This window comes from Homarus americanus, unplaced genomic scaffold, assembly GCF_018991925.1.
Source record: "Homarus americanus isolate GMGI-L3 unplaced genomic scaffold, GMGI_Hamer_2.0 scaffold58748, whole genome shotgun sequence".
Lineage (NCBI taxonomy): Eukaryota > Metazoa > Arthropoda > Malacostraca > Decapoda > Nephropidae > Homarus > Homarus americanus.
This window is the reverse complement of record NW_024729645.1, coordinates 610920-625432: the sequence shown is the minus strand read 5'-3', so window position 1 is coordinate 625432 and position 14513 is coordinate 610920. Positions and strand designations below refer to the sequence as shown.

Below are 14513 nucleotides of genomic sequence, written 5' to 3'. Positions count from 1 at the left end.
TCCGGAGTGTAGGAGTTGAGGAAGGAGGATAGGAGTGTAGGAGGAAGGGTAGGTTGGGATAAGGGGCTTGGAGAAGGAGGAATGGGTTTAAGGAATGTTGAGGATGGAGAAGCAAAGAATGTGGAGGAGAAGGAGCAAGTGTTGGAGGAGGGCAGAGGGAGGTTGGGTGCGTAAGGCCACGGGACAAGGACATAGAAAATTAAATCTTACAGACGAGAGACAAAATGGATTATCAGGGGTAACTGTACAATCTTCTTCCCTGTGGTCCACCAATTATAGGTCAAAACTAGTTTCTAACATCGGTCACGGTTGTTATTATATGTCAGCTTAAACTGGTATGAAAGTATTGCAGAAAACATAAACCCAAGTAGAAGTTTATAAGGAGAAATCAAGCAAACTAGATTCATAAGTAGGTATATAAACACAAGAACAGGTACAATTATTCAGAACTTACACACACACACACACACACACACACACGCGCGCACACACACACACACACACATACACGCACACACACACACACACACACACAGGCTCAACCTTACCACACCACAGTCTGGCTCAGCAGCACCTCAAGGCCATAGAAGAGGAGTTGGTCAAGTAACTGAGTAAGGTCCTCTGGGCGGGCGGCCGTGTGTGTGTGTGCGCTGACCCGAGTCCAATGTAAAAAGGACTTGACCTTAGCATATGATCAGGCCTGGAATCCATGGTGGTAATAACAATAGGATCGAGTTCTTTGATAGATAGTATGTCACCCTCTAGTAATATCATCTGAATTCTATTTCCACTAGATAAATAGACTTAATTACAGGATGATTCTATTCCCACAAAGGTTCATCTGTTATTTTAAGATAAGGTCTCACCCCCCCAAGGATACCTGCTGGGTAGGATTAGATTCTCTCTGCTGTAGGATGTATTGTGGGTCATAGGATTTAGGTTACGTTTACATATTTCCTTATTTATTAACTGTGGTTCATAGAGGTCAGGATATATAGCTTTATTTATAGTATTATTGTGTGTGTGTGTGTGTGTGTGTGTGTGTGTGTGTGTGTGTGTGTGTAGGTCTGCATTACTGTCAACGCGATTACTGGGAACGTTATATTTATCAGCACACACACACACACACACACACACACACACACATACACATCCCCACTGTCCATATACACATGAAAAAACACTCACACAAACAAACACATAAACCCATTTCTAAGCCTCAGCCAAAAACACCTCCCCAACCCCCTACCCTCCCCCCACGCCCCTCTTTCCCCCCACCACCCCCCACCACCCCCCCTCAACATACATGACGTGGGATCGAACCTGTGCCCTCTTGAATCCAACTTTACACAACATCTGGCGCCCTCTGTGTGTGTGTCCAGCATGAACTAACTCTAGCTATGTCAACACCAGGTTCAGTACCAGCCAAACAAAGGAACCTAACGGGGCATATGGTAGTTGTAATCTGGTCAGTGTATGTGGAGTATGATTGGTAAGCTAACCGTAATCACCTGAAGTTTAGATATACCTTAATGGTCCCAGGTTAGGTTAGGTTAGTTTAGGTTAGGTTAGGTTAAGAAACTTAGTTGTAGGAAGGGTAATAATAATAATAACAATAATAACAATAATGATGATAATGATGATGATGATGATGATAATGATGATGATGATGATGATGATGATGATGATGATGATGATGATGATGATGATGATAATAGCATAAAGGACACTGACAAGAGAAGGAAAAACAACAACACACCTGAACGTATTTACCTGAACAATTATTGTTTTATATTAATTGATGAAATATTTACCAATGTTAATCTAAATAATTGCCCTTATCAACCTGGTAACTCATTGGCTTCATAACTTATTGTTCCGTTATCAAGAAGAAGAAGAAGAAGAAGAATGAGGAGTGGAGAGAAGGAAGAGGAAGAAGGAGGAGGAAAAGAAGATGAAGATGGAGGAGGAAGAGAAAAAAAGAAGAAGGGGAAGAAGTAAAGAAGAAGAAGAAGGAGGAGGAGAAGTGTGAAAAAGAATAACAAGAATAAATACAAGAACAAGAACACGAACAAGTCAATAAATCTGATCCTATTTACCTCTTCCCTACGGTGTCATTACAAGGGGTTACGACCTATGCCAATAATATCAGATCTTCCTAGAATATATATTGTGTACACGTATCCCCTTCACTGTTGTTGGTACCTCTGATCAACCTCAGTCACCAGTGTCTTCTCAGTGCAAGGCAGAGAGAGAGAGAGAGAGAGAGAGAGAGAGAGAGAGAGAGAGAGAGAGAGGCGGAAGTAGAGTCAATTAAACTTCCAAATCTCAGAAAACACCGAAAATATTGACTTACAAATATTGATAAAGTTTACTCAACACCTGGTGGGTAGGGTGTCAGGTAGATGAACCACCTTGTATACCTGTGGCAAGTTAACTGTTTACCTCTCCACACCTGTAAGGGAGGGAGGGAGGGATGGAGGGGGGTTAGAAGAGGGGAGAGGGAGACAAGAAAAGATAAGGAGGAAGGAGGGAGAGAGAGATGTTAAAGGCGGTTAGAAGGATGAGGTGAGGGAAGGGAGGGTAGTTAGAGGAGGGAGGAGGAGAGAAAGAAAGAGCACCTCAGCCACATGGGGGGGAGGGGGAGAAGAGGAAAGGAGAGAAGAGAAGGAGGGAGGCAGAGAGAAAGGGAATAAAGTAGAGAGGGAGATAAATAGGGTAGGTAGAATAGATGAAGGGAAAGAGGGAGAGGTAGTAAGATTCAGAAAGACACAGAGAATCAAAGAGAAAGGGAGACAGGGAGAGAGAAGGTTGGAGAAAGGGAGTCAAGCGAGTAGAGAAGAGGAGAAAATGGATTAGAGTGTTTAAGGGAGAAAGAAAACAAGTCAGGCGGGGAGATCGGGAGAGAACGAGAGAGGGAGGGACGGAGGTGAAGCAGGTTCGTAGACCACTGTACATCCAGTCATCAGCGCCTAAGACACCCAGCAGGAGCAGCTCGTACAACCCTTGTCTAGTCTTCTGTCCATTTCACCAAGATAAAATTTGAGTGATTTTTTTTTTTTGTATTTTTTTGCAACTGGATGATATTATCCCATTGCACGTTGCTAGGTGACGTCAATGTGACAATAGAGGAAGATCCACACATCAATATCCTGACATCAACGTGAAAACAGAGAAAGATCCACTCATCAATATCCTGACATCAGTGCTGGTGTAGGAAGAAATCCAAATCCACAACTGATGAATTGTGCTTTGGTGCCTTCAACTTAACCATAGAAAGGCATTAATACGACCACAACCAGATCATCACAGTCAACCAAGTACGATGGGGATGATGTCAACGCGAGAATAGAGAGAGAGAGAATTCAACGCCTTCTGCCCAGTTAGATATACAGTACGTGTCCAACAGAGTGAAGATCGGAGTTACTGTACATCCACTGTACTAGATCATTGCCCGCTGTTGGTGACTTCAACGCCATCCAAGATAAAAATCCACTCCCTCCTTCCCCCTTCGCTCCCCAGTCATTGAGTTGACGTGTAGTTGACGTGTGGTTGTGAAGAATGACGCCTGTGTTAAGAATGAGACACAATGAACCAACGGGTGTGAAGAAGACACTGAGTTACCTGACTTTTGTTAATGGTAAGTGAATCAGTTTGTGTGTTAGTGAGGAAAGTGATTGGACAGTAGGTAAAAAAAAAATAATGATTAAAAACCAGTCATTTTTCTTACTAGCAGTTTGACATGTCGATTTGTGTATCAATCATTATAATAATAGAGTAATTAAAGATAAAATAGTATTCAAAGTTACTTATTAATTAGATATTTGTATGTGTTTATGCTTGGCAAAAGATAGTTAAATAGTGGCAATGATTCGGGCTTTGGACTTTGTTGCTAGAGTTATATTAATGTTTATATGGATATTTATAAACTGTTTTACTCAGTTTAGCCACAACATGTATATTTAGTAAACATATGTTATAATTAATTCTGAACAGTATTATCTCTACGGATTTGACCTTTCCTTTAGTAAATCATGTAAATTATCTCTCTCTTTCTCCCTCTCTTAGTTTTTCTTTAATAACACATAATCAATATTACTTGCTATTGACCGTTACTGTCCTCTTGCCTGCAGGGTGTGTGCTGCTGCTGCTTGTTTGTCTTACACCAGCGGCGGGGGACGCTCCTACACCCGTCGGAGACTCTTCAGCCCCACCAGGTCCTCAATGTCTTCACGACGACCCTCGCTGTCCATCCTCCTCCTCTTCTATCAACGACTCCATAAGGAACCCTGACAAGGACGCCGAGGAAGGACCTTCTCACACGGAAACCGACTCACCTCAAGATGGAGACGAGCCCGAGTTGATGAATTTTATAAATGTTGATAAAAGAACAATGGAATACGAACACGAGGAGATACAGGATTCACCTGACGAAGTAGAACGAGTACTCAGTTGCATCTTCACTTCTGTACCGTTCATTGGAGGCAAATGGTTGGAGAAAATAGTTCGTAATAGCTACTCGGACGCGACGTTACTGGAGGCCAGCCATAGATTCCTTGATGGAGGAGAATTCCTGTCAAAATTTATCAGCCTTGGGACAAGTTCACCGGCAGGAAAGATGCTTGAAATTGTCAGCAGTTGTTTCGAAGATGATGAAATGGTTGACTACAAAGGAGAATATCTCTCAGGATACTACCAAGATGAAGATGAGCCCCAAAATCCATACCAAAATCCCATTCCGGTCCCAGACAGAAACAGCAGACCAGAAAGAACTCAATACGACCTCCCTGGTGCCCCAACATCGTCCCCCCTGCAACACACTCGAAGAAAACGGAGACTTGCTAGAACTTTTGGGGCAGACTCGCTTTTAGGGTTTAACTTGTTGGGTACGCTAGTGGTCTGCTCCCTGGTGGTATACCTCGTCTATCTGTTGGTTTAAATCTGTCATTCTGTTTTTGTAGAGTATGTATGGCAACTAATTGATGTTTATTGACTTTATTAAAATCATACACTTATCCATACATTAATTTATTTAGCCATTTGTGTACTATATTTACTTTTCTCTTTATTTATTCTCATTTGTAAAAGACATTACGATTTACGAAGCACATACTTATACTTTATATGTAGTTGAGAACCAGTTTTTTTGTACCTGTATTCATCACTTAATATTAATATTCTTTGAGGATATTTCGTCATGAATAAACAAATATAATAGTTAATGGAAATAGAAAGTTTTTAACAAAGATTTATATATTTTATTATACACTAGAACTGTATAGATATAACCTTCCATTGTATTATAATATAAGCCTATATAGCTTTTAATATTGTTTCTTTAATTTACAAGCCTCTAGAAATAATAACAACAGTAATAATAAGAATAACAACAATAACAACAATAATAATAATAATAATAATAATAATAATAACAATAATAACACTAATATCTTTACTGGCAATTATGGAACAGTAATTTATTATAAAAAGTCATTGCTAACATAAGAAAGGGGTTGATGGTATTAACTAGTTGACATAGTAATTTACTTATAACGTCACAGGGAGATACAGCGCCTTCGTGAGTACATACAGTCATAAAGATGATACATACAGACAGTTATTTTTACGTACACAATTAATTTTTTTCGTGTACACACATAAATACAGACATGCATATATGTAACTACTGACATACGTTTATACATAACTACAGCACAGATATACACACACACACACACACACACACACACACACACACACACACACACACACACACACGTCCATAAACACATTGACAAGTAAATACAGACATTATTAGACTCATACACACACTTAATTATACACTTAAATACATAATGAGATATTTACTTACACGTAGACCAACACATATTTTTGAAGAGGAAAATTTTACTATTCTACTCAGAGTTGCTACAGCGAGGCCGTGGCGCCACTCGTCAATAAAATGAGGGCAAACTTCTCTATTTAGTGATCTAATTTATTTTTTAACTTGAAGAAAAAGAAACTCATGAACATCACAGAACTAAAAAATGCAGTAAAAAAATATTTTACTTAAACTAAATTAACTACCATAGAATCGATGTCCAAAGGAGAATAACGCCAGGCGCCGTTGATTGCTCATGCTACCGCTGGTCTAGGCCTAACTTCGTATCTAGACCCCCATCTATTAGCAGCCAAGTTGATATAGTTGAGAGTGGAGGCGGTGACAGCTGGTGGTGGTGGTGGTGGTGGTGGTGGTGATGGTGATGGTGTTGTTGTTGGTGGTGGTGTAGGTGGACACAGGCCCTCGTGGGTAAGACACCACCATATCAGGTAGGTCATCACACTGAAGAATGACGCCATCGCTAACACAGACACCACATGATTCTCTGGCCTGTGTGATGACAATAATATTTAGATACATATATTTTTTTTTTTCAGCTTAAATTTACACAAAACTCAATGTTATATTTTACATAGAACAAAAATCAAGAAGAACAATAACACCGCATAACTGACAAATTATCAAGAATAAATTTTATAAAACTGTAAAAAAAAAAAAATGGCGTTAATGATCTTTTATTAACAAACTTTGAACGACTAAGAGTAGATTAATTTTTTGTTTCTTTGTTACTTTAAATAATAATGTATTTATTCAGTCTTTTTATTTTTATATGTATTTAGTCATTTATTTATTTATTCATTTTTTTTATCAATTTCTTCATTTATTTACGAATAATTTCTTTAGTTAATATTATTTTCTTTCTATCTATCTATCTATCTATCTATCTATCTATCTATCTATCTATCTATCTATCTATCTATCTGTCTGTCTATCTATCTATCTATCTATCTATCTATCTATCTATCTGTCTACCATAACTCGTCTTCATCCTCCACCATAGCCACCATAATTGGTCTTTACCCTCTACCATTGCACCATAACCATTGTAACTTCCATGAGCAATTGTTACAGCCACCATAACCATATTCATTATAACAACCATAAACTACTTACCTTCCGACTATACCACCATAGCCACCTCCATAACCACCATAGCCACCTCCATAACCACCATAGCCACCTCCATAACCACCATAGCCACCACCATAACCACCATAACCGTTGTCATGGCCATATCCACCATCTCGGTTGAGTACTGCCGCCTGGTCAACCATATTACCTGTGGGTGTGTACAAGGTATGGGTGAGCCCCTCTCTCTCTCTCTCTCTCTCTCTCTCTCTCTCTCTCTCTCTCTCTCTCTCTCTCATCAATCACCGTCTTAATAGCTTTACACTTTGACAATTAAGCAAGACATTGTAACTAATTTCAGACCTAAATAAACACTTTATCAAAACTTAACGTAGAACTCTGTAAACTTAATCAGGGCGACGTGACGCACAGACGGACGGACGTAGTGACAAGTTGACGTACAGATGAATTAAGGGATATACGACACCTATGCCTGGATAGACGGGCAGAAGAACGGACAGACATACAGAAATACAGACACACAAACCAAACAGACATAGAAATTCATCCACCTTTAATTTATACCACAGACAAAAATGGAATAACAAGAATGATCAAGAAGTTTACCTACTCTTTGGGGGGGGGGGGTAATATATCCCTCACTCTCATAGAACTTCCATCAGTGAGGTGAGGAAGGCGAGCAGTAAACACAATACCTTACCACAGTATCTGCAGAAAGACGTCCACCACCACTACCACTACCACCCAGCACTAAATCTTCTACCACACTGATGTATAGATTCGAACTCTACTTAGTCTGTTTGTACGTCCAACTATTGTGATCATAAAGGTGTAAATTCTAGCCAAAATCACGAGGAAATGCCCTTAAAGAGTGTGGTATAGCTCTATTTTGCCCGTAAGGTTCTGTTGACATTGATGACGAAGGCGGAAATTCTGGCAAACATTACCTTTTAAAATGTAATCACGGAATCAGAATAGCACTGTCTGTTTCCGAGGAGATTGTGTGTATACATTGACGATAAAGGTGAGAATTTGGACCAAAATCATGGTTTAATGTGTCTTAAAGGATGACTAATTATATCATTGTCTTGTATGGGCGTCAGTGATATTGGGTTGATGTTGGAATAATCGAACCATGACGTGTGAGGACAGTATAGGGTGTTGTGATACGTTGTGATCTGACGAGGTTGTGAAGACGTGTTGTAGGAGGACCCAAGCGAAGAAGAGACAGACAGACAGACAGACAGAAATCACAAGACAATGAGACAGATGTAAAAAGAAGTGATGACTGATGGTGTATTTTCATTCATATCTATAGGCCATTGTAATCTATCTATGCATTTCTCAATCTGTCAATAACTGTCTGTCTGTCTGTCTGTCTGTCTGTCTGTCTGTCTGTCTGTCTGTCTCCTACCTGTTGGCCGCTAGAGTACAGTTAGTCAAACATCGGCGATAGATAATCAAGTGTGTGTGTGTGTGTGTGTGTGTGTGTGTGTGTGTGTATGTGTGTGTCGGTATAATTTTACGTACATGTGACCAAGCAAGTATATTTGTTGATATAAACTTAATAGATTCTTGTCAGTGAAGGGAAGGGAAGGTGTGGACAGTAGTGAAGATGGAAGGAAGAAGGTGTAGAAGAAGGAGAAGAAATGGGATGTTAATGAAGGGAGAAAGGAGAAGGGAGAAAAGACGATAAACAATGATATGCTTGGTCTGTTTTCCTGCACCTGCCCCCTCTCCTGTATGTATGGGTAACCTCAATCAGTTTTATTTTCCTACGTAACTGAGAGAAGGATTTTTTTTTTATTATTATGAGAGAGAGAGAGAGAGAGAGACAAGGTTCTTAGTTTGGGATTAATCTACATTGGAAAAAATAAAAATATAAGTATCATAACAGGAGAACTATGTAATTATATATACTAGTTATGTTACTCAGCCTCGCCTGGGTAGATGTGTAAGATATAATGGCTGACCATCTCCAAGACCACCCACAACTCCTTAACTCCTTTCCAAAGTTTCAGCTCTGTCTTCAAAATACACACACACACACACACACACACACACACACACACACACACACACACACACACATAAACACACATATTATATATTCATTCTATTGACATCTAGTCATATTACCATCTATTAATTACATACATACCCGGTACTCTGTCTATCTATCTATCTATCTATCTATCTATCTATCTATCTATCTATCTATCTATCTCCTGGTATCTTTACTAATTAGTATTTCTGTATGTTTAATTTTTCAGGATTTTTTTTTTAAATTCTACTCCATTTTCGTTTTCTGTTTTCTGGGTGATTCTACTTGAAGCAGGTAGTGTTGATGAGGTGTTACACAACTACCACACCTGCTTCCTCGTGTGGACAGGTGTGTGTACATAACAGTCATGTACACAGAGGGACGTTTGTGTGTGTGTGTGTGTGTGTGTGTGTGTGTGTGTGTGTGTGTGTGTGTGTGTGTGTGTGTGTGTGTGTGGATGCTTCAAATGAGCTTAAGAATAACCTGAAGTTATCGGTGAAGCATTGTAACGCGGATCCTGTCTCTTCATCTCACGGGTCACACTTTTATGCTTCTTTCCAGATAGCGATCAAACACAATGTCGACTCTGTCATGATTTACTAACAGTTTCTTTATCTCCGGTAAAAATATATTCAGGACATAATCTCTACATGATTTGTGTCCTGGGCGAGGCATCATTGACTGTATCACAAATTCATCATCAAGAACATTGCAGTCAATGTTGTTGGGTACATCAGAGCCAGTCACTCACAATGCTCCGGCAAACACTCGACGAGGTCTTCGAGGCTTGTTGCACGATGGGTGGATGATGTCACCAAGTGTGTCAGAATAGAGTAACTTTTTTTGGTTTGCTTCAGTGAGTTTTCTGTTGTTTTAAATTTACTCTTTCCATCAGAAAAAAGTTCAATGTTATTCTTATAGATAGTCGAGAGAACAGCTCTGGATCTCTCCACAAAAACTTCTCTCTGGAATTTACGATGCTGCTCCTTACCCATTTCTCCCATCTTGTACACGAGACTCTCAGCAGCTTCGGGTGCTTTCATTTGGTGACAAGGTTTGGTCATTGACGTGAGATACTTCGAAAAAAGGATTTTATTGTTCATTGAGGTACTTTGTTAACTTATCGACATCACTGTGAAATCGACCTTCCATATAGGCAGTTTCTGAATGGTGCTTGGTATCTGGTAATCTAGAAGCTTCTCTTGCTTCCTCTTCAAACTGCTTCAACAATCTGGTGATGAGGGGTTCAAACACCAAGTATCGTTTCAGAACATTGGGATCGCTGACAAATCCTGACAATCCTCCATTATTCTTCATATCATCATTTAACTGTTCGTGCGTCTGGTCAAGGTGCAGAGAACTGAATTACTTCTCAGTCTTCTTAATCGTGAAAATTCCTTTATAGAGAAGATGGATCACCTCTGGGTTAAAATCCACAATGTTTCTCCAACCTATAAGCTGAATGAAGACCAATCTCGAGTACATGGGATGATCGAAGAGAAAGATCCAGGTAACCCACTCAGCTGTAGGCTTCACCGGAACAAGTCAAAATCATGTTCTCTCATGGGTCGGACATATACTGTACACCAGAAACTTCCAACCAGAATTTGTTCGGTGAGTTCTCTGCATGTTCCTGTGACCATTGCTCAAACTCTGGGACGTTGGATGACTCGAACTCTGTACTCATCAACTAGAATAAAGATGCATCTGCAACTTGTTATATATAGCGAGTCTTGGTTATGTGTGACGCCTCTAGATGACCAGGTTCAGAACTTGTCATAACTCCTGATTCATACATACCGAGTCGTGAGTGAGCGCCGTCACGTTTTTTGGCTATTTCAGGCACTAAACTTGTTTATAGCTCAAAACTAAATTGCTCTACCCTCAATAACTCGACAATTTCCTTTCGATTGAGCTAAAAACGGAGTCTCTAGCTCAATAATTGGCCGATATAGTGATTTGGGCTAATTAAGGTCAATTAGAATCAATTAAGGACATATTTCAACTGGGTTCCGACCTTTAATCATGTTAGAATCACTTCAGCTACCACTATACATAGTTTCGTTGCTCTACTCGAAAATGAAGTATCTTACCATTTTTTTTTACCATAAGAATTCCTGCTAATCATAGAAAATGGAAAGCCGTCTCAGTGAATAAGATTTTATTTAAACTTATTCATACATTGAATATATTACATAATGGTCTCATACACAATTGTCCAATACATACATACATACATACATACATACACACATACATACATACATACATACATACATACATACATACATACATACATACAACACCTGTGAATCTAAAAGTGGGTTAATAAGTTAGTGTTCCCCTATAATTGACTGTTCGGAAGACATCTTAATTATAGACTATCTCCCGAAGACATCTCATACAATACCATACGTAACATTTCCTTATACCTATCTATAGTGAATTTATTTTAACTGAATATAAACATATCATAAAAAATACAAAATATGAAGTTAGTTATTATAATATACAGATGAGGATATAATAATGCCTTCTAGTTTACTTTGATGTGAGGATAATTGGATAACTTGATATACATTACAGGAGAACTTGTAGTCACTCAGGTATGAAAACAGTAAATCAACAACCAGGTACGTGTTAATAATAGAGTCAGACATGAGAAAGGGAGGTGTTTGTTGACATGTGCACAGAGAAAGAGAGAGAGAGAGGGGAGAGGGTTAGAAGGAAGAGGAAGATAGATAGATAAAGATAAAGATGAGTATTGTATTTAATGCCTCTTTAATGTGGTCGTGATTCACAACATTACAGTTTAAAACAGTTTTTTTATATATATAGACTTTACATTATAAGCTAACAAGCCTTTTTTTGTGTCTCTTCGTTTCTATGGTCAGTGTACAGTACCTCCATTTTCTGTTTCCTCCTTCTTCCACTCACTCCTTCCTCTCCTTCTCCTCACTCCTTCCTCCTCCTCCTCCTCCTCCTCCTCCTTCTCACCCTTTCCTCCTTCATCCACAACACAGCGAAGAGGTACTCTAAGGCTCATCCATTATCAGGCACTCAGAACATCTCCTCCCCCTCCTCCTCCTCCTCCTCCTCCTCCTCCTCCTCCTCCTCTTCTTCCTCCTCCAGTTCCCGAGGCAAGAGGTACTCAAAGGTCGCCCATCTCTCGAAGGCGTTGGTCACGTCGTCCAGGATGGCGATAGCTGTGTCAGATGACCTTATAGAGCGGACACCAATAACACCACCTATCTCCTCCTCCTCAGTCTCTAGAGTAGACAGGTAGAAGTAGATGAGGTAGGTGAGGAAGGAAGTAAACAACACCAAGGATAACACACTGTACACGTCGATACTCTTCTTACTCATCTCACCACCCATAGCACCGTACCTGCAGAAGGCCATGTAGAAGGTTATACATATAGAGTCACTAGTGTTTATGTTAGGTGATTTAAAGGCAGTTTGGCCAACTAAATCATAGATATATTATACATCATATTGGATGACCTTGAACTGTTTATTAACTGGGTATTTTATAGAACAGAATTATATGGAGACAGACAGACAGACAGACAGACAGACAGACAGATAGATAGATAGATAGATAGATAGATAGATAGATAGATAGATATCATACGGAACAAATTAATAACAAACTGGTTGAATTTACCCCATGTCGCCACTACTTCGACTGTTGTCCCAGCCACCTTCCGCGACGTCCCAGGCCCCAACCCTCCTGTCCAGGCCCCAGGACTGTCCCTGCTCTCGTTCCTGGGTCATCCACACGTCTCTATCTCCCTCAATCATCCCGTTGAAGGATTCCCTGTTGTCAACCTCGCCAGTCAACCTTCCATTGGATCCTCTGTGGTCAAGTCTCCCGTTTAATCTTCCTCCGTTGAATTGATCAGTAAATTGTGTGTTGATCCCTCCGTTGTTCTGTTGGTGAAGGTCATAATTGTTGTTGTTCTGTTGACGGTGCCTGTTGTCACTGCCATTTGCGTTAGACACAGTGTCATCTTGGTTACGTTGATTTATCTTGTGATTCTTGAACATTTCCTGGAGACGTAGGCCGTAAAAGTCATCTTTGTCGAGTGTGGTGGCCGGGAGGACGAGGTAGGGCACGTTATAGCTGGCGGTGACGGAGGAGGTAGCGGGGTCAAAGCGCTCATACGGTCCAACCTGCCTCCAGTGGGACGCTTTGAGAGGCTCCTCCTTCCCTATAGCCACGCCTCCTCCAACCAAGACCACGCCCATTAGCACGAACCACATTATCTGCAATAACGTAGAATTTATTACCATTAATTCCTAGTTCTCGGTTACCTTCTGTACTAACACTGAATAGACCAACTGCCCGAACTCCTTGTATAAGCTGATAAGAGGGCAGCAGCTACGTTTATTTTAGTTACCCATTAAATTGCTTTTATTTTTCATCGTTTTCTCTGATTCTTACTACTGATCCTCCAGGCGTTATGATGTTATTAATGCTCTTCAACTACTATAAGGTATTTTAAGGCGTAATTAGTTTATTAAGTACACACACACACATACAGAATCCTCTAACCTGAGACATTAAGTTACCTCTACTCCCTTAATCATACCGTAATGTAAAGAAGGTAACTCTTATCACTTGAAGATTAAAACACCCTAACGCTACTTGGGTGAAGGACTTGGATTACGTTAGATTAAATTTGGTTGGTATTAGGTTAGGTTAGGTTAGGTTAGGTTAGGTTAGGTTAGGTTAGGTTAGGTTAGGTTAGGTTAGGTTAATCTTTACGTGATTGTCTATGTCTCTCTCTCTAATAATAACTTTCTGGTCTAGATACTTACCATTAATATTTTCAATTAACGTCGAAGGGATGAATTTATGTCTATTTAAACGTCATTAAATTGGTATGACGTATGAGTGACGTCACAGCCTACACACGCTTCTGCCGCTTATGCACTAAGAGGTCCCGTTATCTTCACCAACCAGTTAGATGCCCAATAGTACACGTAGGGAATCTGTCCACGTTTCCTTTTTTTTCTTTTCACTAGAGATCAAACTCCAAACACTTAATTGTCACTTATAATTTACAAGAACTTCGAGATGATAAGTTGTTTTAGTTCAGGTCACTTAGCACTTACTCTGGACACCCAAGCAAAATCAGGGCTTACTAGATGAGGCTTCCTGTACAATATTTTCAAGTAACAATTTGGGGAACACGAATGTCTTTTTTGATACTTCTTCTTTACTTTTTGGTCTAAATGACTGTTCCTCCATGCACCACCACCTATGATATCTTGTGTTTGTGGCAGAAGATACAAAAAAAAAAAGAGTGGTCCTCAGTGAAGTTCAGGAGGGCTGGTGTGGAGTGTGATTAGTGCTACGACTCTGGTGGTACTATGGTCGTGTTACCTACCTGGACGAACAGGTGAGAGGATAGAGCCTGCTTGGTGGTGATGGTACAGTAGAGTGAGCGAGAGACTGTGCGAGGCTCCCAG

At 40.0% G+C, this 14513-nt stretch overlaps 3 protein-coding genes across 3 annotated transcripts; 1 reads left to right on the top strand and 2 right to left on the bottom strand.

Annotated features, from left to right (window-relative positions):
* The first annotated feature begins 2950 nt into the window (after nucleotides 1-2950).
* LOC121866769 lies at nucleotides 2951-5017 on the top strand. The gene is made up of 2 exons (XM_042366466.1): nucleotides 2951-3640; nucleotides 4134-5017. The coding sequence occupies exons 1-2, from the start codon at nucleotides 3562-3564 to the stop codon at nucleotides 4937-4939; spliced, it is 885 nt and encodes a 294-aa protein (XP_042222400.1). The 5' UTR covers nucleotides 2951-3561; the 3' UTR covers nucleotides 4940-5017.
* A 938-nt stretch (nucleotides 5018-5955) lies between these two features.
* On the bottom strand, nucleotides 5956-7770 carry LOC121866768 (metacaspase-1-like). The gene is made up of 3 exons (XM_042366465.1): nucleotides 7692-7770; nucleotides 7016-7181; nucleotides 5956-6391 (listed from the first exon to the last, which is right to left on the bottom strand). Exons 2-3 carry the CDS (start codon nucleotides 7174-7176, stop codon nucleotides 6136-6138), a joined length of 417 nt encoding a protein of 138 aa, XP_042222399.1. The 5' UTR covers nucleotides 7177-7181; nucleotides 7692-7770; the 3' UTR covers nucleotides 5956-6135.
* Nucleotides 7771-11181: 3411 nt separating this feature from the next.
* On the bottom strand, nucleotides 11182-14513 carry LOC121866767. The gene is made up of 3 exons (XM_042366464.1): nucleotides 14432-14513; nucleotides 12703-13304; nucleotides 11182-12423 (listed from the first exon to the last, which is right to left on the bottom strand). The coding sequence occupies exons 2-3, from the start codon at nucleotides 13299-13301 to the stop codon at nucleotides 12096-12098; spliced, it is 927 nt and encodes a 308-aa protein (XP_042222398.1). The 5' UTR covers nucleotides 13302-13304; nucleotides 14432-14513; the 3' UTR covers nucleotides 11182-12095.